This window comes from Ctenocephalides felis, unplaced genomic scaffold (assembly GCF_003426905.1).
Source record: "Ctenocephalides felis isolate EL2017-DRISC unplaced genomic scaffold, ASM342690v1 CF-g0.4_SCAFFOLD_01604, whole genome shotgun sequence".
Taxonomy (NCBI): domain Eukaryota; kingdom Metazoa; phylum Arthropoda; class Insecta; order Siphonaptera; family Pulicidae; genus Ctenocephalides; species Ctenocephalides felis.
Window position 1 is genome coordinate 21,061,360 of NW_020537758.1, and position 26,162 is coordinate 21,087,521.

The 26,162-nt window shown below is 29.9% G+C and overlaps 2 protein-coding genes across 6 annotated transcripts in view; both read right to left on the reverse strand.

Annotated features, from left to right (window-relative positions):
* The window catches only part of LOC113373502 (differentially expressed in FDCP 6 homolog), a 17,657-nt gene extending 12,439 nt beyond the window's left edge, over nt 1-5,218 (reverse strand). The window contains exon 1 of the mRNA XM_026613795.1: nt 5,119-5,218. Within this exon, the coding sequence (XP_026469580.1) occupies nt 5,119-5,217 (99 nt within the window). The 5' untranslated portion in view covers nt 5,218. The remainder of the gene's footprint in view (nt 1-5,118) is intronic.
* A 5,472-nt stretch (nt 5,219-10,690) lies between these two features.
* LOC113373263 (partitioning defective 3 homolog) overlaps nt 10,691-26,162 on the reverse strand; it is a 108,006-nt gene continuing 92,534 nt past the window's right edge. The window contains exons 1-19 of one of the 5 annotated variants that reach the window (XM_026613570.1): nt 22,637-22,821; nt 20,496-20,699; nt 20,068-20,223; nt 19,555-19,787; nt 19,082-19,243; nt 18,443-18,771; nt 17,732-17,937; nt 17,205-17,399; nt 16,949-17,089; nt 16,533-16,723; nt 15,919-16,269; nt 15,596-15,707; nt 15,358-15,482; nt 14,882-15,198; nt 14,423-14,565; nt 14,237-14,339; nt 13,702-14,059; nt 12,478-12,564; nt 10,691-11,121 (exon numbers count right to left, since the gene is read on the reverse strand). In XM_026613570.1, the coding sequence (XP_026469355.1) occupies nt 10,746-11,121; nt 12,478-12,564; nt 13,702-14,059; nt 14,237-14,339; nt 14,423-14,565; nt 14,882-15,198; nt 15,358-15,482; nt 15,596-15,707; nt 15,919-16,269; nt 16,533-16,723; nt 16,949-17,089; nt 17,205-17,399; nt 17,732-17,937; nt 18,443-18,771; nt 19,082-19,243; nt 19,555-19,787; nt 20,068-20,223; nt 20,496-20,699; nt 22,637-22,750 (3,903 nt within the window). In that variant the 5' untranslated portion in view covers nt 22,751-22,821 and the 3' untranslated portion in view covers nt 10,691-10,745. Of the gene's footprint in view, nt 11,122-12,477; nt 12,565-13,701; nt 14,060-14,236; nt 14,340-14,422; nt 14,566-14,881; nt 15,199-15,357; nt 15,483-15,595; nt 15,708-15,918; nt 16,270-16,532; nt 16,724-16,948; nt 17,090-17,204; nt 17,400-17,731; nt 17,941-18,442; nt 18,772-19,081; nt 19,244-19,554; nt 19,788-20,067; nt 20,224-20,495; nt 20,700-22,636; nt 22,822-26,162 lie in introns of those variants that run through there. The other 4 variants (XM_026613567.1, XM_026613568.1, XM_026613566.1 and 1 more) reach the window with 4 other exon arrangements.

A 26,162-nucleotide genomic window follows, 5' to 3' on the forward strand; every position in this document is an offset into this window, starting at 1 on the left:
AAACTCATAGTGTTTATGCACAATTTGTCAGTAAAATTCTGTGAAAATTTATGACACTTGGTCTATTAGTTTTCGAGATATTCGCATTTGAAATTTTGCAGTGTTAAAAAGTACAAAAAAATTCTCACTCTTTTGGCTATTGCTCGGCGTGTGAGGGCAGATAGAGGGTCCGAATTGGAAATTAATTGTAGGGAATATAGCGAAATATAATCGCCATATAATAATTATTTTAATACTCATATGCTTTCCTGGTTAAAACCGCCGGAAACTCAAAAATGAAGCTGATCAAATGCACTAAAAATTTTTGATGAAAAAAATCTTATCATCTCGGATTTCGATAAAACTCATAGTGTTTATGCACAATATTGTCAGTAAAATTCTGTGAAAATTTTATGACACTTGGTCTATAGTTTTCGAGATATTCGCATTTGAAATTTTGCAGTGTTAAAAAGTACCAAAAAAAATTCTCACTCTTTTGGCTATTGCTCGGCGTGTGAGGCAGATAGAGGGTCCGAATTGGAAATTAATTGTAGGGAATATAGCGAAATATACGCCATATAATAATTATTTTAATACTCATATGCTTTCCTGGTTAAAACCGCCGGAAACTCAAAATGAAGCTGATCAAATGCACTAAAAAATTTTTTGATGAAAAAAATCTTATCATCTCGGATTTCGATAAAACTTATAGTGTTTTGCACAATATTGTTAGTAAAATTCTGTAAAAATTTATGACACTTGTTCTATTAGTTTTCGAGATATTCGCATTTGAAATTTTGCAGTGTAAAAAGTACCAAAAAAAATTCTCACTCTTTTGGCTATTGCTCGGCGTGGGTGAGGCAGATAGAGGGTCCGAATTGGAATTAATTGTAGGGAATATAGCGAAATATAACGCCATATAATAATTATTTAATACTCATATGCTTTCCTGGTTAAAACCGCCGGAAACTCAAAAATGAAGCTGATCAAATGCACTAAAAAATTTTTGATGAAAAAGTCTTATCATCTGGATTTCGATAAAACTCATAGTGTTTATGCACAATATTGTTAGTAAAATTCTGTGAAAATTTTATGACACTTGGTCTATTAGTTTTCGAGATATTCGCATTTGAATTTTGCAGTGTTAAAAAGTACCAAAAAAATTCTCACTCTTTTGACGATTGCTCGGCGTGTGAGGCAGATAGAGGGTCCGAATTGGAAATTAATTGTAGGAATATAGCGAAATATAACGCCATATAATAATTATTTTAATACTCATATGCTTTCCTGGTTTAAACCGCCGGAAACTCAAAAATGAAGCTGATCAAATACACTAAAAAATTTTTGATGAAAAAGTCTTATCATCTCGGATTTCGATAAAACTCATAGTGTTTATGCACAATATGTTAGTAAAATTCTGTGAAAATTTTATGACACTTGGTCTATTAGTTTTCGAGATATTCGCATTTGAAATTTTGCAGTGTTAAAAGTACAAAAAAAAATTCTCACTCTTTTGACGATTGCTCGGCGTGTGAGGCAGATAGAGGGTCCGAATTGGAAATTAATTGTAGGGAATATAGCGAAATATAACGCCATATAATAATTATTTTAATACTCATATGCTTTCCTGGTTAAAACACCGCCGGAAACTCAAAAATGAAGCTGATCAAATACACTAAAAAATTTTTGATGAAAAAGTCTTATCATCTCGGATTTCGATAAAACTCATAGTGTTTATGCACAATATTGTTAGTAAAATTCTGTGAAAATTTTATGACACTTGGTCTATTAGTTTTCGAGATATTCGCATTTGAAATTTTGCAGTGTTAAAAAGTACCAAAAAAAATTCTCACTCTTTTGACGATGCTCGGCGTGTGAGGCAGATAGAGGGTCCGAATTGGAAATTAATTGTAGGGAATATAGCGAAATATAACGCCATATAATATTATTTTAATACTCATATGCTTTCCTGGTTAAAACCGCCGGAAACTCAAAAATGAAGCTGATCAAATACACTAAAAAATTTTTGATGAAAAAGTCTTATCATCTCGGATTTCGATAAAACTCATAGTGTTTATGCACAATATTGTAGTAAAATTCTGTGAAAATTTTATGACACTTGGTCTATTAGTTTTCGAGATATTCGCATTTGAAATTTTGCAGTGTTAAAAAGTACCAAAAAAAAATTCTCACTCTTTTGACGATTGCTCGGCGTGTGAGGCAGATAGAGGGTCCGAATTGGAAATTAATTGTAGGGAATATAGCGAAATTAATCGCCATATAATAATTATTTTAATACTCATATGCTTTCCTGGTTAAAACCGCCGGAACTCAAAATGAAGCTGATCAAATACACTAAAAAATTTTTGATGAAAAAGTCTTATCATCTCGGATTTCGATAAAACTCATAGTGTTTATGCACAATATTGTTAGTAAAATTCTGTGAAATTTTATGACACTTGGTCTATTAGTTTTCGAGATATTCGCATTTGAAATTTTGCAGTGTTAAAAAGTACAAAAAAATTCTCACTCTTTTGACGATTGCTCGGCGTGTGAGGCAGATAGAGGGTCCGAATTGGAAATTAATTGTAGGGAATATAGCGAAATATAACGCCATATAATAATTATTTTAATACTCATATGCTTTCCTGGTTAAAACCGCCGGAAACTCAAAAATGAAGCTGATCAAATGCACTAAAAAATTTTTGATGAAAAAATCTTATCATCTGGATTTCGATAAAACTCATAGTGTTTATGCACAATATTGTCAGTAAAATTCTGTGAAAATTTTATGACACTTGGTCTATTAGTTTTCGAGATATTCGCATTTGAAATTTGCAGTGTTAAAAAGTACCAAAAAAAATTCTCACTCTTTTGGCTATTGCTCGGCGTGTGAGGCAGATAGAGGGTCCGAATTGGAAATTAATTGTAGGGAATATAGCGAAATATAACGCCATATAATAATTATTTAATACTCATATGCTTTCCTGGTTAAAACCGCCGGAAACTCAAAATGAAGCTGATCAAATGCACTAAAAAATTTTTGATGAAAAAATCTTATCATCTCTGGATTTCGATAAAACTCATAGTGTTTATGCACAATATTGTCAGTAAAATTCTGTGAAAATTTTATGACACTTGGTCTATTAGTTTTCGAGATATTCGCATTTGAAATTTTGCAGTGTTAAAAAGTACCAAAAAAAATTCTCACTCTTTTGGCTATTGCTCGGCGTGTGAGGCAGATAGAGGGTCCGAATTGGAAATTAATTGTAGGGAATATAGCGAAATATATCGCCATATAATAATTATTTTAATACTCATATGCCTTCCTGGTTAAAACCGCCGGAAACTCAAAAATGAAGCTGATCAAATGCACTAAAAAATTTTTGATGAAAAAATCTTATCATCTTGGATTTCGATAAAACTCATAGTGTTTATGCACAATATTGTCAGTAAAATTCTGTGAAAATTTTATGACACTTGGTCTATTAGTTTTCGAGATATTCGCATTTGAAAATTTGCAGTGTTAAAAAGTACAAAAAAAAATTCTCACTCTTTTGGCTATTGCTCGGCGTGTGAGGCAGATAGAGGGTCCGAATTGGAAATTAATTGTAGGGAATATAGCGAAATATATCGCCATATAATAATTATTTTAATACTCATATGCTTTCCTGGTTAAAACCGCCGGAAACTCAAAAATGAAGCTGATCAAATGCACTAAAAAATTTTTGATGAAAAAATCTTATCATCTCGGATTTCGATAAAACTTATAGTGTTTATGCACAATATTGTCAGTAAAATTCTGTAAAAATTTTATGACACTTGGTCTATTAGTTTTTGAGATATTCGCATTTGAAATTTTGCAGTGTTAAAAAGTACCAAAAAAAATTCTCACTCTTTTGGCTATTGCTCGGCGTGTGAGGCAGATAGAGGGTCCGAATTGGAAATTATTTGTAGGGAATATAGCGAAATATAACGCCATATAATAATTATTTTAATACTCATATGCTTTCCTGGTTAAAACCGCCGGAAACTCAAAAATGAAGCTGATCAAATGCACTAAAAAATTTTTGATGAAAAAGTCTTATCATCTCGGATTTCGATAAAACTTATAGTGTTTATGCACAATATTGTCAGTAAAATTCTGTAAAAATTTTATGACACTTGGTCTATTAGTTTTCGAGATATTCGCATTTGAAATTTTGCAGTGTTAAAAAGTACCAAAAAAAATTCTCACTCTTTTGGCTATTGCTCGGCGTGTGAGGCAGATAGAGGGTCCGAATTGGAAATTAATTGTAGGGAATATAGCGAAATATAACGCCATATAATAATTATTTTAATACTCATATGCTTTCCTGGTTAAAACCGCCGGAAACTCAAAAATGAAGCTGATCAAATACACTAAAAAATTTTTGATGAAAAAGTCTTATCATCTCGGATTTCGATAAAACTCATAGTGTTTATGCACAATATTGTTAGTAAAATTCTGTCAAAATTTTATGACACTTGGTCTATTAGTTAAAATCTCTATAAAATATCTGATAATTTGATGTGCATATGTCTAATGATCAGTTTTGACCGCCAAATGGCTCATTTTTTTACTTTTTCCTCCATATCTGCGAGACCGCTAGACCTACCTTCATGAAAATTTCATCGATTCTTCATCTTGTCAATACAAGTAAAATTTTTTTTGAATTATTCAAATCGGACGCTCCGTTCTCTTAAAAACTGAGTTACCGTTTTCGGTACTTTTGCCCCGTATCTTCGGAACGGCTAGACCTGCCTTCATTCCACACAAATGACGGCAAAATATATAATTCCGGAACTCGCGAGTGCAAAGGGTTAAAATTTTTAAATATATTTATTAGTCTGAAGACTTAAATAATAACAATAAATAAAACTATGTATTTTATTATGTAAAATATTATTTTTCTAGCAGATTTTTTTAATAATAATAGTATATGCATCATAATTTGGCGTAATTTATAAAATAAACAGTGGCGCACAGATAAAGGTTGATAAGACACTCATTATAATAATTATCTTAATAATGTGTTGTACATCCACTTTTATCCATATCACAAATTTCAACTGACAACATATCACTAAACAACTTATTGAATAAAAATGAATGATTACCTTTAGTTTTGATTTGTGAACCGAAACATTTTGAATTTGTTGCAATGCATTAAATGCATGCCATATGCTGACCGTTGTGTTTTTCAACAAATCGGACATAGTCGCGACGCGGACGATACTGTCAACATTGCACTGACGGCAATCGCACGTCACTCACGGCTTATTCTTATTAGTAGAAAGGCTGGTGGATGGGGACGACTCACCTTGCAATCTGAACATCAACATTCAGAAGAAAAAAATTTATTTTATGTTTTTACTAGAAAATCAAATTTGCTAATTTTATATTTTTTCGGCGTTTCAAAACATTATGAATAGTTTAATTCTGAAATTGAAACCGGTGGTACATGGCATCGTGTTTTAAGGGCAAATTGCTGGAACTTCTCGTACCAAAAATTGAAATTTTCAAAAAAGAATCAATTTGCTTTTACAACTCTGTAAAAAATTGATTTTTGACATTTTTAAAAATTGGGATCGTTCCAGTATTACGTAAGCAGATTTATTACAATTATTTACCCCCCCATTTGCAATTAATGCATTATTTTTTTTAAATATTGTAATTATTAGGTTATAATTATAATTTTAAAAATAAGAAAATAGGTTTAGGATGTAGAGATTTTACTGATATGGTATTCAACATAGAGTAATAAAATTATTATAATCTTACGAACATAACAAACTTATTTTAAATTTTTGGTACTGGCAAAGACAATGTAAGGTTGCCATTCGGTAAAAAAAATGAAAATACTACCTACGACGTAATCATCATCCAGACTCCCCTACCCCCCATGTCAACCCAAAATAAGCAAATCAATAACCCCCCGCCCTTCTATAGTGCTTACGAAATACTTGATGGCTCCTTTCTAAAAAAAATTACTTTTTAAAAAAATCGATTTTTTTACTTATTTTTTCGAAATTTTGAAGGTTTTTTCAAAGCAACCGCGATACGTAGATGCGTAGAAACGAAATATCAAAGCGCATAGGCGCCGCGTCGCAGTTTAAAAAATAAACATTGGTACGGAATCGATAGAAAAGTGAACAAAACTTGTTCTTATTATTAAAATATCTATAAAATATCTGATAATTTTATGAGCCTATTTCTTATGATCATTTTTGTCCGCCAAATGACATTTTTTTCACTTTTTTTATTGGATCGCCGAAACCGCTTGACCTGCCGTCCCAAAAATTTTATCAGTTGTTCATTTCGTCAATACAAATAAAACGTTTCTTCACTGTGTTCTCCCAAAAAATCAATTACTATTTTCGGTACTTTTGTCACGTATCTTCGAAACGGCTCGATCTGCTTCTGCCAAAAACTAATCAGCACGTCTCCTTATCAATACGAATCGAATGTTTTTTGAATTAGTCAAATCGGTTGACCCGTGTTCCCAAAATCGTCAACGAAAATTTGTATCCGCACACACACATACACACACATATATACATCCACTTTTTCTAAGGTATGCCAAAATGTTCAGAAACCTTTGAAGCTTAAAGATATGCTAAAATTTTTCGATTTTTTTGCGATTATTGTAACTTACCCTACGGGAAATTAATTATACTAATTAATATTATTCAAACTTACACAAAATATATATAGTTGTATAAGTTACATATAATTAAGTAATGAAATAAAGATATATATATATATATATATATATATATATAATTTTATAAGTAATAGCAAAATTAACATATAGTATAATCATTATTGTATAACTTAAACAAACAAAAAATTATTGTATAAGTCTTGCTACAACTATAGATAAATGTAATGGCAAAATGATGTAAATCAGAAGCCAAAAATAAATGAAAAATTTTTTTTAAAAGTTACATATATTAATATATCTAATACATTTTCTCTCACTCCACTTCATGTTCTAAAAATTCTTAAATAAAATGTGAGCTCGCCTACAGCTAATAGGACTACAGCTAATAGGACTACTAAGTTTTGATTAACATTCAAAAATTTAAATATCACAACCACAGAACAAAATATACTAATTGTAAGTATAAATTCCAACTGGCATCGTTAATTCTGATTAGAATCCAATTCCAATTCCAATTAGACTTTGGCGATTTTTATAATACAACATTCATATAATACAAAGCCAGAAACTGGTTAAGGATTCACGTTTCGCGATATATTTTATAGGGCTATTCGTTTTATTCAGAAATAGCTGAAAAATGCAAATACTTTGTCCACTTTTTCGCCAAAAATCGAGAATAGTTTTTCTTGATCAAATCGATTATTTACATTTTCGGTTTATGCAACTTGCGTTAAGATAAAGTATCACTTGCACTTAGTTTTATTTTTATACAACTATTTATTTGATGCTGGAATAGTCTCAAAATGGTATAAATGCAAGTCCTTTCAACAAATGATATCGTAATAAATGACTAAAGATTATAACGCATTACAAGTATATAAAAAATTCACAAAATTATATCACTTCTCCATGACGAGTATACTTGTCAATTACAGTTTACCGGTTAATAAATAATAAAATTATTTTATTTCATTTTATGTAATACTTTATTTCATAAAATGTAAAATATTTGTACATGCTCACTCACCAACTGGGGCCCACGCGATAAGCTAATATCATCCAATGATATGATTCATGACAATCATTAACAAGGAAACTGGTTTTGCCATCCTGACTATGAATGAGATAGTACTGTTCCAAGTGTTGACCATTTTAAAAAATGTCAACACTTCTATATTAGTTCAATGTTACTCATAGGTGATTAAATTCACAATCTTTACTACAAATTGAGATACCGATGACTATAAAAAGCGAAAGAAACAATTTTACTGCATTTAATAGTTATGTTGAAGAATTCAAGTATGGTTTGACATTGACCCATGGCTGACCAATAAATATCATTAATGATCGACCAGTGTGACTCATGATGCATAAATTGCAAAAAAAAAACTGAGAAACGTAACACTACCAACATATTATTTTAACACATTTACGTATAATATGATATAATTATGATATTTATATATTCTACATAAAATAATATATGAAAAATAGATGGTGTTGTTGATTTGATGGTGTCCTCAAAGCCATCTATTTTTCACGGCAATGTTGAAGTCATAAATATAAAAGCAATTAAATCATAAATTAAAATGCATGTAATTTGAAGAAAAAAAACGCATTAAAAATAATTTATTTACATCTTACTAATATACTAAGAGTATTTTAAGACTCTTATAAAAAAGAGGAGTGATTCCCACCGAGGGGCAATTCGTGAATTTAGGAGGGCAATTTAAAAATTTGGGTGATTTATATATTATGGTAGTTAGGTAAAACATGTAACAAAAAACCCTTATTAAATTTTAAGGTGCCCCTGTTTGGCTGGAACAGTCGCAGTTTTCCACCTTGCTTTCCTTGGATTTTCTAGAAGCAATATTCGTGACTGAGTTAGGATTTCTCTCCCAGGTTGGCCCGATTTTTTGAAAAATTTATCTCGAACTTGAATTTTTCTCATGACTTAAAAATTAAATTAAAACTACTCAACAAATATCTGAAAATAATATAAAACTACACATTATAAAAGATAATAAATGATATAAAACTGCACATTGCGAAAGACAATGTCGCGAAATGCAAAAATTCAAAGGGTTTAATTTAATTATAAAATTTAAAAATTCAGGTTTTGTTAACAGATAATTATCTTTCATTACAAAATAATAATATTCAAATAAAAAAGCAACTTAGAAAATATATTTTATTCTTTATTACATAAATTATATTACAATACTCTAATATTTTAGTTTTATATCACATTAGGTAATAATATTTACATTAATTGGAATGAAAATATGGCAAATATAATTGATAAAATATAATTTAAAATGTGAAAATAATTAAATTATAGATATATAATTACTTATATAATTTTAGATCTACATATATAAAAGGTGATATAGAATTTCAAATGCAGCAGAGCAAATGAATTCACATTAGTCATATTTATTTTGTGAGCATTTTTAATTTCGAATTGAATTAATTTAAGAATAGAAAGCCTTTAGTTTTATTTATATGTATATATATATATATATAAATATAAATATATATATTTAAAATTCCATTCAAATTTGGCTCACAAAATAAATATGAGTATATAGTTTGAAAAGCAATGCATTCTTATATATAATCTAAATAAATTTGTATAATAAAGAATTCAAAGTAAGATATTGAATAGAATATTTGTTTCATATACAAATAATTAAGTACACTTGTATTATTCACAATGAGCAGTACTAAAATGCATTGAATACAATGAATTGCAACAAACAATCTAATTGTAATACATTTGCTATTATCTGAGGCACTTTCGCTAAAGAAGCTCATCATACATTCAAATTTTGTTTCAACTACAACAGAGCTTTTAAAGATAATAAAAATACTGGTAAATATAAGTAATATTTAATGCTTATGAACTTGAGTATTTTAAGAAATATGAGAAGCAAATGCTTTGGAAATAGCTTAATATTTTTTATACTTAATACATATATACTAATCAGAATTTTAGGATATTTCATAAACTATAAGGCAACCCCTAGTAGGAACAATACTTATAAAATACTCATAAACAGTATGCAATAAAAATTGCACTTCACAATATTTCAGTTCTTTTTCCATTTCATTTTATCAAATTATTATAAAATCTATTAAATGAACAATATAAATTTTCATTTTATTAGTTCATATTTAAAATATGAACATTTACTATTAAATTTTTAGCAGCCATAATGAAACCATGCATGTGAATGGTGTGTCTTCATATACAAGAATTATATCAATTTTTATTGTATTTATAAAAATAAAATAAAATGTCGAAAAGATTAATTATGTCATATTTCGTAATAGTAAAAGATTCACTTCTGGCTGCTATAGAAGTTCATCCTGCATACATCAAAATCATAAGAAAAAACAATGTTATCAAGGCCTAATAACATCATTCTTATACGTAAGGTACAATACTTAAGGCAGAATTAAATAAATGTTTGGTGGATAATGGTGATCGAATTGCGCATATATGTGTTTAAATAAATATTAATTTCGTTTCAAACAATGACTGAAAAAAAGAGGTTGTTTAACTTTGTATCTCGAAATTAATGATGAATATTAAATAAAACCGCATTCAATGCGACCTACTTGAAATAACAACTTGATAATACATATTAATTAGATTTCTAGACATTTTATATCATCTGTGTCATATATAATGATATAAATTTTGTATAAACTTTAACTACTGTATTTAAAAAAAAAGTTGAACATGTGTGTATATGTAAGAGCATAGCCATATAAATTAGATCTTAAGATGCATATATATGATAAAACTCATAATTCACAATATAAATCTAAAAATCAATTATTAAATTCATTGTTTAACTTGAATTAGAATTGAATATGATCGTATTGAGATATTAGCAGAAGTCGACATATTTGATATCAACCAAATAATATTTTATTGATTGAAAAGAATTAGTTAAAATATACCTGAAATTAGATATAGATCACAAATGGTATTTAAAATGTATATGATTCTGCTTCCCCTACCTGGAAAATCTCACAAATACGAATCTATGTAAATTACCATTAATACTGTCAGACTTTTGAACCAGTTTGTTCTTTTATCATAACTTGCGTGATGTAAGGACCTCGACTTCTGGGTAAACCAACATTTTGTTTATTACCTGCGCCTGGCAAATTATAAACGGGAGAAGTTTGGCCCGAACTCTGCGGCGGCTGCGGTTTCTTGTACGGTTGAGGCGCATGTTTCGAATAAATAGCACCATTGCAATGCTCGTTGGGTGATGTTTGGTAAATATCAGAATTTTGTCTTGAAGGCGATTTTTGATAATGGTTCGCCTTGTTTCCCTTTGCCCATTGTACGCTCTCATATTCGTAATATGATGACACGGGCCTCTGGTGCGGTTCGGATCGATTCGAACGGGTCGAGTGATACAACTGCTGTCTTCGACTGAAAAAAATAATAATTGGATCAGGAAATTAAAAATGCAAATGTGCACAAGATACTAATAACTAAATTTACATACTGTGTTAATAAAATCTACATGATCAAAGTAATATTATACAGGGTCTAAGAACTCAACGTGAAGCCGAAACGGTGTGGTAGTATTGATAGTATCATAAAAAAATAGAAAAAAATAATATTTCAAGAATTTACAAAATTATGAGTAAGTACAACCTTAAGGCTCTGGTAAAATTATAATCATTTAAACTTTGGAACCGTAACCGTAAATACATTTCCAGGGCCGTAGTCGAATATAATATACAAAAGCAGATTAAGGGGCACACCTAGTGTATTAACCTAAAAAAAAAATGCCATTTTTGATTAAATTAAAAAAAAACTAGTGAACCCATGCATTTAAAATTTTGAGGGTACATTTATACATGTTTTGAGAAAATCCAGTAAAATTTTTTAAATAAAATATTAAATATTTTTTAAATAACACGCGATCTCCGGTGGCGTCACAAAGAAAAAGGTTCTCCACTGCTGGACTACAGCTTTCTCCGTTGATAAAACATAAAAAATCTCATTAAACTAAAACATAGTGTCTGTACCATGACCCTCAGGCGATCAAAAAAAATCGAAAATTGACAAAATGGTGAAAAAAAACAAAAATTTCTCAAAATTTTGGTCGTTTTTGGCCTGCCAAAATTCGATTGTTGATCAGATCAAAAAACTGGAGGGTCATCGTATAGAGAACTATATAGAGGAGATGCAAAAAAAAATTGATAGCAATCGGATCATTTGTCTCCGAGTAATCACTCCAGCAAATTCGAAAAATGCTGTTTCGAGGAAAACGAGTTTACAGCGTTATGCTATATACCATGTATACTCTTTTAAATGGCTGTAACTCAAAAACTATTTCAGATATCGATTTAAAATTTTAGTATGTTATTTTTGAAGGTATAATCTATCGACATATGGAAAAATTCAAAATTTGATTTTTTTGAAAATTTCACACTAGGTGTGCCCCTTAAAGATATGTTTACAACGCTTTAGACCACTCATGCAAACATATAAATAACATTTGTTGATCATTTCTAGAAGTTTTATAATCTTTGAATCCGTCTCCATGCACCTACTTGAGAACACGTTAGTTTTGCAATAACTACTAAACATATTTTTAATAATCAGCAAAATGGTTTGCAAAAAAATATTCAAGGAAGCTGGCTATTGTAATAGAAAGATCTTATATACTCCACCTCATTTTTTTAAGTGCGAATATATAAAAAATAATAAAATTTTAATGTTATATCTATTAGTGATGGACATGCATTCTACAGTTTTTTCATCCTACAATCCTACCTTTCTTCCTCCACCTTTCCTCTCTGGTGCAGAACTTGCCTGCGCATTTGCTGAATTTGACTCTCTGATAACCGATCGCAGCGCGAACTGAACATTCAGGACAAACATGTAGAAGTTAGTAATATTGATAATGCAATGCAGGCTGTGTTAAAATATTAGTACTGATACATGTTCACAATGCATATTTTCGCTGACAAGAACTGAGCATGCTACTATTTTGTGCAAGCATACAATGGAATAATATACATTTTAATTAATAAAACTTGACTAAAGATGATGACAAAATTGCAGGTCAAAAATATAATTATAAGTTTTGATAAGTGTAATGGTAAGCATTCTTACCATTTATATTTGAAAATTTTCTTAAGACATAATGCTTTTCATTTTTTAAAATTAAAGATTTTTTTTAGATATATTTGTGTATAGCATATTGCATTGTTGCACCTGTAGCATTTGACAAAACACTTTTAAAATTTCTATAAAATTTAAATAAGGCGCAAACATAACGAGCTCAAATTCATGCAATGGTAAATATGTGTGTTTCTTAAATGAGAGTTAATATGGTGTTCCACATGCCAATAATATCCAACTATACATTGAAATGACCCTAATTGATTGATTTGCATAAATTATGTATCAATTTGGAAAATTTTAACACATAATTGATATTTTCTTTATAAATATAATTTCAAATGTTATTTCGAATCATATAAAAACAACTATGTGTTTCTAGATTAGCATTTATTTACATTATGTTTATATAAGTATACAAACAAAACTGAACAAAACCTATCACATAAACTATATATAGTTGCATTTTTTAATTTTTAATTGCTATCTATAAGTTGCTGAGATCAAAAGCTAAATTGCTTTTATAAAATCACATAGAGCATAAATTAGTGAATATTAATATTTGATGGATTTTACAATTCATACATGTGGTAATCATTCATAAGCAATATTATATTATTATATTTTTGTAAATATATTGTTTTGTAATATATAAAAAATCAAAGTCACTATAATGCAAAAAAATAAACAGAAATTAGAAACTTCATGACTGATAAATTGATATAGACCTATGATGTAAAGTTTACATTGTAAACTGTAGCATTGATGTCACAGAATGACGATTTTAGATAAAATAATATCTATCCGATGACAATGATGAGATGAACTTTTTTTAGGTGATCATTATAGTTGAACATGTACAATTACACTAACCTCAAATGATTCTGAATCTCTTCGTAATTCACATAATGGGAATATCGGCCCATATTGCCTGCATCAGCTTGTGGAACATTTACTCCGACCACCGGCGGCGGATTTTGATACCGTGGAGGCATTGGCGGCCGATCACCTTGGCTCTGATTCGGATTTGCATCAGAAGTTATATCAGCAACACCGTCTTTGCGATGTTTTCCGAATCTGAACATATGACCAATACCCTTGAGTAGACCAGGCCGATGTTTTTTGCGATTATTTTTGTTTTTCCCGTCGTTGAGTGATGAGAGCAGTGGATCGTTACGCGTTGGAAACGCTTGATCCGATGTGTCGTCCGTTAACCAGTGTTTTCTCGGCTCTGGAAATAGAAGAAAACAGCCTTTATTATTTACTTCAAAATAGAAACGTTGGTTCAAATGTATAATTGCAATATCCTTCTCATGCATAAAAGCAAAAAGTAATCACCACATATTTATTTTTAAATTATTATAATATTTATTATCTATTCATAAACAAGAAACAAAATATTTCTTACGAGAATCGGAAGGCGCTTCTACAACTGCTCTCAGACTGTCCCCACAAGCTCGACCTCGTATCGGCCTAAGACCAGGATGAATTCTATTATCTCCCATCTGTAACTATTTGCAAACAAAGCTGTATATTTCCTGTATAAAATTCAATTTTATCAAGTAACATATCTATATCAAAATAATTAGTTTACCTCTTGAACCATCGTTTGTAGCGATTCTAAGCTGGATGATTTCTTTAAACCTAAAGATGGTCCCAAGTCACAAACCCTATCATTCTCTTCAGAGGATTCTTCTTTGCCCAATTTTGCAATACCAGCCAAAGATTCAATAGATCCTACAAACATTTCAATCTGAATAGACGATCAAAGATTTATGCGCATATCGAGTATACTCGTCAATACACAAATTGCTATTTTTCATGACGAGTGTATTCGTCAATCGCAGTTAACTGGTGAACAACAGTGAAATTAAAAATCCGGGAAAAAACTAAGCTTATCTAAACGTATACAGATGCACTCGATACTTTAGGAAATAAGCCTTAATAAAATACATCTGAATTTAATTAATTTTTTTTTTTTTTTATCGCAGTATAATGAACATTTCGAACTCAAAATAATTGACAATTATCTATTCAAATATAAATATCTAACCTGGTGTCTTTCTTGTGTCTCCACCATTAGCCTGCAACATCCTTTCCCTTTCCCGTTCTTCACGTAATTTTTTATTCCTCTGATAAGTTCCTGTACCTTTAGCATCCAACGCGGCGTGATGTTTCTCTGACATACTCCTGCGCCCTATGGCATCTCTGCTAAAAGCTTCTTCACCATTTAAAGACAATTGAGAAGCATAAGTGGCATCTGATGGCGTTTGCGGTTCACAGGTATCGTTCATTGAATTCGCTAACTCGGGAGACAGATGTTGTCCAGAACCATTAAGATCTCTCGTGTCATATAACTGCTTAGACAACCTTTAACATAGATTAATAAGAAACATTTAAATTTAGATTATAATGCAAATCTCAGAATAAATAATATGATAGCATACAAATATCTATATCAACAATTCCATCATATTTTTTATCAAAATGCTCATCGATTACTTTTTCATCAAAGAAAAAAAAACTCACATTGGTCTACTTATTGTATCTGTTGTATCGTCTTCTATAAGCACTGCTTCTCCACTAGGCATAGTAACAGTTTGACTTCCCTGTCTTGAATGAGCGCCTCCACTGGTCCAAGTATTATTTGTAGCCTAAAGAAATAAAGAACATAATATTAATTTAAAATAATGTAAATGCATGTTTTGCATATAGACATTCTTATTTATAATTATCAATATTGAATAATAAATTATAATTTATTTACCATATAATAGCTTTCATTACGAAGTCCTGGGTTATAATTATTAGAATTACCAATGCCTGTCAGTCGTTCGACAACGGGGTTGCTCCATGTATCAACAGGTTCCATTGATTTCCTTAAAATAAAATGAACCGTGAAGATAAAACTTATAAGGTTACATAAAGTTATCATATAATATAATAATATGATATTATTATATTATATGAATAAATAAAAATTATGTTGTAGTTATTTCGGAGTTTTATACTTTATACATATATTAATGTGGGTATTTTCACTCATTTTTGGTATATTATATGTGATATTAATAATATATTAATTATTACCTATTTGGGACATAAATAACAGTATTGGCTTCTTGTGAATCCAGTCTTTCAGAGCTTTGCTCGCACATGTCTTCTGTTTCATCCATAGTTGAATTTGCGCCAAGTTTAACCGTCTCAGCACTTGATAAATTCAATTTATTAGAATTGATACTAGAGTTATGTCCATGACTGTGATTGTGACTATGGCTGTGATTATGACTTATTTTTCTTGCAACAGTTAATGTAATACTTCCTGGGATGCGTCCACCAGAATGTAACATAGCACGACGTAAAGTTTCCATCGCTTCGGCATTGGATTGATTTTGTAATGAGAGACCGTTCACATTGAGAAGTTGGTCATTAGTTTTTAATCTGGTAAATTAATAATCGAAAATTCATATTAAAATTTACAGATATATACATAAAGTCTAGAAATCAGATTCAAGAACTTTGTTTCTTGAAAGCTCTGTATTTCAATAATGTTAATAAGATATTACTATACTCATACCATAACTAATCAATTTGAGACAACAGTTAACGGTTATTCTAATTCAAAGATCCTAATTTATCACAAACAAATTTTTCCTACTTTATTTGATTTTGCAATACATTTATTTTAAATATATTTTACATACCGGCCATCTCTTGACGCCGCTCCGCCATGTAGAACACTTTTGACAAATATACCCAAATCTCCACCAGCTGATGCACTACCAGGAGATCCAGTTTTTCCTTTCACGCTTACTCCTAATCCTGCTTTCTCCGTGTCATTTACAGGAATGTCAAAGGTCATTACTTCTCTATGTTTCCAAGGCAAGGATGCAACCTATAATTCAGATATTTATTTTAAATTTTAATTCATCTTGTTAGAGAAATAGAGAAAGCAAACAAAATCACAGCAAGACATTGTATTGATGTAAATATTGAGATCTTTAATAAAAAAAATAAAACTAGGCATTTTCCTTTTTGCAGAGTTTCTAAACACTTAACACATATGGAAAAGTTTATCAATAGGTCGCAAAAAATGTATTGATATAAAAAATCTACTTACACTATACGATTTTTGGCGTTGACTTTCTCTTAACTTTCGGTCAAGTTTTTCATCAGAACTTGTATTCAAGATCTTTTCCTGAGCTTTGTTCCTATCTTCGATTCTGTTTCTGTCCTCATCAGGTGTTGAAGGTTCATAACCCTGCAAATACAAATAACGAATAATGAATACATGATTCAATACGACATGTTTCAAAGCAGAATGAATTACTAAATAACACATCCTTAAAAGAAGAATATGTTTCTCAGAAACTTACAATTTCGCGTTCGTTGGTTGCATTAACGCCATTTTCCTTCTCTTGTCTTGATACAGCTATGGTAACGGTAGCACCAGGAGGTGTAGCACGAAGAATAGCGACCACTTCAGCCTGAGTTCGTCCGGTCATGGTTGCGCCGTTGACTTCCAGAAGCCTGTCACCAGGCTGTAATCGACCATCTTCAACGGCAGCGCCCTAAATTATAAACGTATATTACAGAAATTGTTAAATAGTAATAAATTCAATAAAATATTATACTGTTTATAGTACCATGATCATCGTTGCAATAAAATATATATCTGTGTCATAAAAATGCCCTTATGTATTTCAGGATTTACGATTGACTTATGCGAACAACAATTAAAATTAATTAAACAAAGGGTAAGTTTGATATTAAATTTAATACAATTGTCAATTTAGCTCTAAGAAATTCAAAGTTTATTTTAAATAATATTAATCATATCTGTTTTAGTCATTAACTCTTCAATAAAGTATATATATGTGACAAAATCATATTTTCTACTCACTCTCGGTAGAATGTTCTTGATATAAACAGGGCAGTGTCCACCAGCTGGATTATCCCTTGTGGTTACACTGAAACCTAAACCATGCGGTCCTTTCCTTAACGACAGTTCCAATCTTTTGCCCAATTTTCTTGTGTTTGAAACAAGTAATGAAGGTGGCCTTCCAGGCATTTTGCGATTTGGTGACACTGCAGCCATTTTGGTACCCACTGCTAAATGAAATAAATTTATCACAACTTCCTAATTGAACACCACTCATCAATTCAATATGCAAAAGTTATTGCTTATAATGAACAATCGCAGTCCCACCTTACGACGCAAAAGTATGTTCGTATTTATAAATATCATTTATTTGATTACAAATAACAATGTGTTATGTATTAGTATCGAATTTAATCATAGAAGCGTATTGCCATGCCTGCATTGTTATGTTTAATAAAATTCCTATGGGAATAGGCGGGATAAGAGAAGTTTATTTAAATGACTCGCCGATAACAACTTGAAATATGAAATATTATAAAATAGTATATTTTCAAAGTATTATGTAAAATTTTTTCTCAATATAGTTAAAATATTTTTTTTATGAAATATATATATATATATATATATATATATATATATATATATATATAAGCCGTTTACCATATATACCAGTTTGTTTGAAAAATACATATTCTAACTAATTTAATACTCATTATTAATATTCATACTCACTTTTTTCATCAGCCTCAATAAGTACTTTATCTCCTGCATATCCATTATGTCCAGTTTGATTGGACCAGGCCGGATTGCGTTTCCGTCGCACCCTCAACCTAAGTTCTGGTGCATCGATACTGTTGCGGAAAGCATCTTCCACTGCCCGCAGGGGTAAATCCCGAAGATCTGTACCGTCAATAGATAGAACTAAATCACCAGGCTGAACACGACCTCTAGCTGCACGGCCACCTGGCTCCACTGCATGTACTAATAGTCCATCGCCCTCTGGAGCAGCTCGGAGACCTAGTGGAGCGCCCGCTTCGCCAAGAATTAATGTAGTCTCATATCTGGAATTGTAAGAAAATGTATTTCTTTTCTGTTGAAGATTCTATAGTAAATGATAGAATTAAATACTTAATTACTGAGTGGCAGTAATAAATATATAAATTATAAAATCATGATAACTATTGAACTACGAAATAAATATAACAGTTCTTCAATATTTGGATTAAATATGTAAATCTTATATGTTGAAAATGCAATATTTTTTATTAAATTTTATATACAAAATTTAAAAAATAATAACATACGAGTATTTAATTCGTTCCCATCATGCGGATTTTATTCTATTATTTAATTTTTAAAAAGATAACTTACGTGTCATCATTGTTATCCATACGTAGATTATCGTCATTAGTATGACCATTTGTGTTAGCTTGTCCAAGAGGTTCCTTCCTCCTAGCCTCTCGAGGAAGAGATTTGCTACCGGCAAGTGCATGGTATGCTGATGCTCTTTCTGCTGCTTCAGCCCATTTTTGACTGAAATTTAATAAATAATGAACTAGTAATTAAATATCGTGGTTATCACAATTTAGTAATATTTATAATATAGAATAAATTTTATTCATTAATTAGCCAGAATTATGGTAAATTTAATCCTAAAATAAATCCATATCATTAAAAACTTAGGTCATAATTCGTGTTTTCGAAAATATTTATTTTTTTAAGTCGTTGAACTCTAATAATTAAAAATTATATATTAAATTATAATATGATAAATCAATCTAACATCATACTGCATTTTTACCAGAAAACAGATTTCAATCAAAATTCGTTCGTAAATATCTCACCCGTTGCCATCTCCTAAAAACTGCATGGATAATCGTCCAGATCTTTGGAATTGCCCGACATTAATTTCATGCTCCGGGCTATTCTCTGCCAGCCATGGCATGGCTGAATAGCCTCCATGGCCGTTGCTGAGGGGCGTGCTGGTGTTAACATTAGGACCATTAAGACCATTGATTACTGAAGAGTCCTCATCGTCGCGGCAGATAGGGGCGGCTGACCAACGCTTTGTTGGGTCCTGGAGGAAATGGTAAAATAATACTTCTTATATGTATGTATTTTTTCATATTCTATTTTATATAACTAATTGAAAAAAAAAACAATATTGCCTTATAAATGTAACATATTTTGAATGGAAGCATATTTAAAATGCTCAGTGATAACATATTTCAAATAATATGTATATATATTTAATCTAACATTTGGAAGCGATGCCTGTAGTATATATTACACAATTATCTATAACTATTTTTCACTAATTTATGATTGCAATAATATGTAATTTTATAATGAGTTACCTGTCTTTCAATCGATAAAGCAGGCGGTGCTCTAGATTCAGTCCCTTGTCCTATGAGCGTGGGTTCGCTACCTCTTCGAACTTGCAGACCAGGTGGAGGATCGTTTCGGTTGCCGGTGACTTCAATGGGGGTTGGTGAGTATTTACCATTTGATCCCTATAACAAATAAATGTATTGAAGATTCAACTTATATAATCAAGATGAGTATTTTTTGGCCTTACATAATTGATTACGTTATTCAAGTTATAAAATTTGAAGAAATTTGAAATTAATCTAAACGCATAAAATAATTATAATGTTAATATATTCTAAGAGTTGAAAGATATGAAAAAAGAAAGGCTGTAGTTAAATGATATTAAATGATGCTCGTTGGATAATATTCTGTGATAAAGATAAAATTAAAAAAAAAAGATTTTAAAGTTTCTTACCCTAAAAATATCCGGGCTCCCAGTCCCAACAGAACTGCCCCCACTGGCTCCATCTCCTTGGCCAATCGTGGGCCTATCTCTATCATCCTCATAACTTGCTAAAATTTGTTCACGGTCATCTGCGACATCTCCTAAGCGATCATCCGGATCTAGAATACCAGACTGGCTTTGCAGATGATGAACAACCACCCATGAATCTGGACACTGAAAAAATATAGTCAATTAAAATGATTGTCAAGAAAAAGAATTTGGGTGTTTAAATGAGGGTGACATTCAACGCAAAATGAGAAAAAAATGTATATAAATAAAGTAAAATGGTAAAATAAAGGTGATCTTGGTTTCATCTATCAAATGCCATTAACAGTTTTGTATAGAAGCATCGACAAGTAAAATATTTTTACAAAATAAGAGTACAATTCTACATCGCCATACAACTAGTTGCGCAAATTTAATCCAAGTAAATAATATCACGCATTTTTCTGAAATCTTTATGGAATCTTTTACAGCCATTAAATGGTTTAAAACAATCTCAATGTTAGTGAGGCTAGACAATGGCTTATAATACTTTAACGCTATTTTAATTAATGCATTGTGTAAAAAGCAAAAGTTTGACATTCACGCAAATCAGCCGAGCGTAATAGAGAAACACATTAAATTTGAAAAGGTGTTCTTCAGAAATAATTGTATAATCGATAAAATTATGTACCCAAATAATTGGCATTTCAATAAAACTAGTATATATTATTACTGTTAGTACTTTAAAATATATCAGAAATTTAGAGACAAGTGAGTTCATCTCTATAAATTATAAAAAAAACATTAATAAAAATATAAGAAACTTAAAACTTTTTAAAAAAAAAAATGCAAAGTATTTCTAATTTTATTGCATTTGAAACAAATGATTCCAATTTAAAACCAATAGTATTTCACTATAATCAAGACTTCGTATATATCTACAACTTTTTAGTATGCACATAGCATATTTAACGAATCACAGGAAATAGTCATCGGAATAATATATCAATATATCTATATGAAAACAATGATGTTCGGTACGAAATTGCATGTCTGTATACTTTCTGGATTGATTATTTTATAGGTATGATTAAAGAAAATATCTGGTTAGTAACTAAAAAATTATAATAAACTAAATAACCGAATGGCTCAATTTTTCCTATAATAGTGGATGATTGTATTCATTATTTGAATGCTTCCTAGTGACTATTAGGAATATCAAAAAATAAAACATTTTGACATGATAGTTATGCACGTTTATCAAAAATATTGTTATCAAACAGGTGTTTGCAAATAGAAAAAAAACTAGATGCAAGTGGCATTTTAACTTAAGGTAAGGTGACCAAACGTCCCGGATTGGCGGGGACAGTCCCGATTTTACGTCTTGCGTCCCGGCTTTTTCTAAAAGAAATATTTGTCCCGGTTTTAGTGTTTAGTGTTTTGTCCCGGATTGTCCCGGATTTTTTAAAATGTTTTGATCGCCAATATTTTTTTTAAATATATTTCAACTAGAAAATTGGAAACGAAAAAATGTGCATATACATTTTTAGCTCACCAACATCCACCCCCTCCCCCGCTCACACGCACATTATAATCCGTCCCGGATTTCTTGCAAAAAAATGGTCACCTTACTTAAGGTAACTTCAAGGTAAGGCAAAACCTTCCCTCTATGTGAAATCGACATAAACAATTAGTTATAAAATGGTGATGATATAATTTAGAAATTTTGGAACAGTCTACTATTCCAAACTTTGATAATATTTCATAATTAAACTACTTTTGTAGGCCTGTGTTATTTTAGAATGTTCTTTAAGACCATAAACTCTATCACTATATAATCCTGACTGAAATCTCTAAAAATTTTTGAATATTCAGAATAGATTCAGGACTTTTGAACGAAAAATATTACCGGATTCTTATAAAGTTTCATTAATTGGCTTTTAAATTTATAAAATCGGCGCCACCGTTTCTGATTACAAAAAACATCAACAGCAAAAGGTCAAGTTTTGGTTCAAAATTCTGTCTTTCTGTTACTCGACTCATTACGATAACAGCATTAGACGTAAGAAATGTATTATTTAACGCATTCATCTCATTTGAATTCCAAATACATCTTCCGGTCTCACTTTTATTTGGTCTAAAGACCGTTGCTTCCTCTGCACGTCGTACGAGCGCCTCCTGGCAAACAGACCAGTAATCTTGTCCGCCAAAGCTGGACAGCGTGGCGGTGCGTCGAACATGAGGAATGGTGGAATGACACCACCAATCACTTAATCACATTTTCACATATTTTTTATCACAAATCAGTTATTTCCAAGTAAACTTCAAGGATGTATTGTGATAAATTTTAACTCTTTTTAACTTTTATATACCACACATTGATTTAATTGGTTAAGGAAATGCGAATCGCCAGGGCTGCGTAAAATAAATATCAATAAATATTTTTTTAAACATATAATTATTTTTCAATCATCATTAATTTATATTACTCTATAATTAACATTGCTATATAACAAATTTTGTAATAGGAATTCAATTAAAATTTAATTTATTTTGAATGAGTCAGGAATGCAATATTAATTGTTCAAACGATATTTCAATTCTTTTAGAGTTTGCATACTCATACATATGTTATACTAATTCGCAAATTCATGATAAGAAATATGAAGCTCTCATACCATGCAGAAAACTAATCCACATAGCATTAGTTTAACAAACTAATACAAATAGCATTGATAATAACAATAGCGACTACAATAACAATTATAATCATTCGAATAACAATAATATTAATTATTATTATTATTATATTGAAAATAACATTCATAATTTAATTAAAATTTGTTATATTATGTTGTAAATGAAATTAATAAAAAAAAATTGCAAAATATTTGATGTGTAGACTTCAGTAATATTTGCATTTAAGAATGTGATGATTATAAATAATAGAAATATCGATAAGAAGTTAGTTTGTTGTTTATAAAAAGTTAGGAATTTACTTGTTAGTCATCTATAACAATTACAAGAATTTTATTTTTACGTGTCTTTGGGAACATATATCTTCCACTATATTTCTATAATAATTGCGCGAGTATCGTGTACTTCAGATGATTCTCTTTAAAATGTACAAATTAATTTTAATGAAACAAAGTATTCATTATCAAATGGATAAACTATTAAGAGGTTTTTAATTCGATCGTGCTAAATTTTTCTACCTATTACAATTTCAAATACGTGCAGTGTTTCAATTATATTATATGAATGAATTCCAAGAAAAAATGTCTTCACGAAGCGAATTATATCGTAGAAAATAAAACTGCAATTTAAATCAAGTTTAAACAATTTGAACAATGCCATATTATATCAATGTTATCACTCGACTAGTCAAGGAGGTACATTTATAAATGCAGACACATCATGGTCTATCATTGATGTTCATCTTTGATATTAGGAAAATGGCAGAACAATGAACGTCTCAAAGTGATTAGAATAATCTATTAAATTTCGAATGATATCATTGCCGTTTACAGCTGATGAAAATGTAATGAATGAATTATAAAATCAGATTTTCTGGCGAAAGCATAAACTTCTTCAATATAGTGAATTTAATTCATTTAAATAAATATCGAACAAATGTAATAATGTATTAAAGTTTTAATGCATTTTGTCAAAACGATTTAACGATTCATTTAATTTTTCTAATTTACTTAATAAGAAATCTAGTAATTATTATTATATAAATATCACAATCAGTAAATGTATTTCTAAAAATACATATTTATAATCATAGTCGTTCCAATTTTAATTTACATTCATCATATCTTCAATGAACAACGGCTTTGTCACTATATCAATAGAAGAAACATACAAACAATATTACAAAAACAGGTCACAGTTGATTAAAATTTAACGGTGCTCTACATTGTGTATTTGCTTATTCCTAATAAGGAGAAAATGAAAATGCTCTTGTTATCGAAAGATATACAATTTCTGCAAACCAATAAACTAAAAGCATGGTTTAATAGTAAACATTAATTTGTAAAATTAGTGAATATAAATAACATTTGTTCATTTCAGTTGTCGAAAACTGACTTATATTCTCTACTATTCACAAAATAAATAAGAGAAATATAATAAACAAAATTTTTAGAAAGCTCGTAGAATATGAAATAAATATCCCAAAAAATATTTTAGGTAATATATAAAGGTCATACTTTGTGAGTTATTAAATTACAATCTGTCTTTATAGAAAAAAAGTTAAGTAATTTTGAAGTTTTTAAAGGTTACGCATTAGTAAGCCTTTTCGATTTTGATGAATTCTATTTAATTGTACAGTGAAAACAAAAATTATTATATTTAATATTTGAGTTTAAGAATGCCTTGAGTGCTCTAATCTTTATAGAGAACGATAGGGATTTTTTTAAAAAAAAAACAAGAACGAAATGTGTCCTTCGATTAAAAAAATATGCAATCTCTATATATAATACAACAACAAACTTTAAATATCTTATAAAATTATCATATATTAGTAACTATCTAACTGCCTAAGTAAATATCTAACTAGCTACTACAATACATTCATTATAACGACAAATACCACTGTTGTTGAATTTATTCATAAAAATATGAGAATAACAATCGCGTGAAAACAAAAAATATGGAGAGTGAGCACATGTCTCTAGATTAATTATTATTACTTTATAAGTAGAAGTATTTTATAATTTGTACATATTAGTATAAAATATACTTTCTCAATTATAATCATATTTTAAACAAAAACAAAATCTTACGTCCTATAAGCTTTTGGACTAAAACTTTCAGATGGTAACTAAACGGGTGAGCCACCCAGCCTTATTATACAGTTTCATATCAAAGAAAGAAGATTCAAGTAAAAGGGACTATTGCCTAAATTATTTAAACCAGTCACCTATTTAGTTTAATTACTAACACAGACTATTATTGGATGCTATTTTTTTTTTTAGATAATCCATTTTGTGACCAGGATACTAAATACATACCCCAAATTTAAAAAAAAATGTTAATAAATTTAAATTATATAATTGTATTAATAATTGTATAAATAAAACACTGGATAATAGCAGATTATTGAATTTTTTAATATCTATCTATTATCGTAAAAAAGATATAAATTGATCATTCATCAAAAGCAAAATTTCTCACACATGTAATTTATCGTACAGCCAAATTCATATTGGGACGAATACAAAAAGAATTATTCAATTTTTGGAGAAAAAAATTTAATTCAGCATATATCAAAACTAAAAGTGTGCAAGAAATATCTCATATGGCCCGTTGCTGCAAGTTGGACAGATAAACTACTATCTGTCTGAGTGCATAGTTATTACAATGGAATGCAGTTTATAAGTAGATGCAGTGTACAACATCACAATATACATTGTTCTCCAGTCATAAGACAGTGTCTGTCGACAGACTTTTTATGTGAATAAATCAAATCTATCTGAAAATGTGTATAATAAAAACGTTGGCAATTAGCAAATTGTTTCCGTCATGCGATGTTACAATAGAGTCATTTATTTGCTTACCAAATACAACAGCGGTTGTTTGATTGCTGGGGCATGTTTTATACAACGCGTCAATGTGGAAATGTGACAAGCCTTTCACTCGATTTAT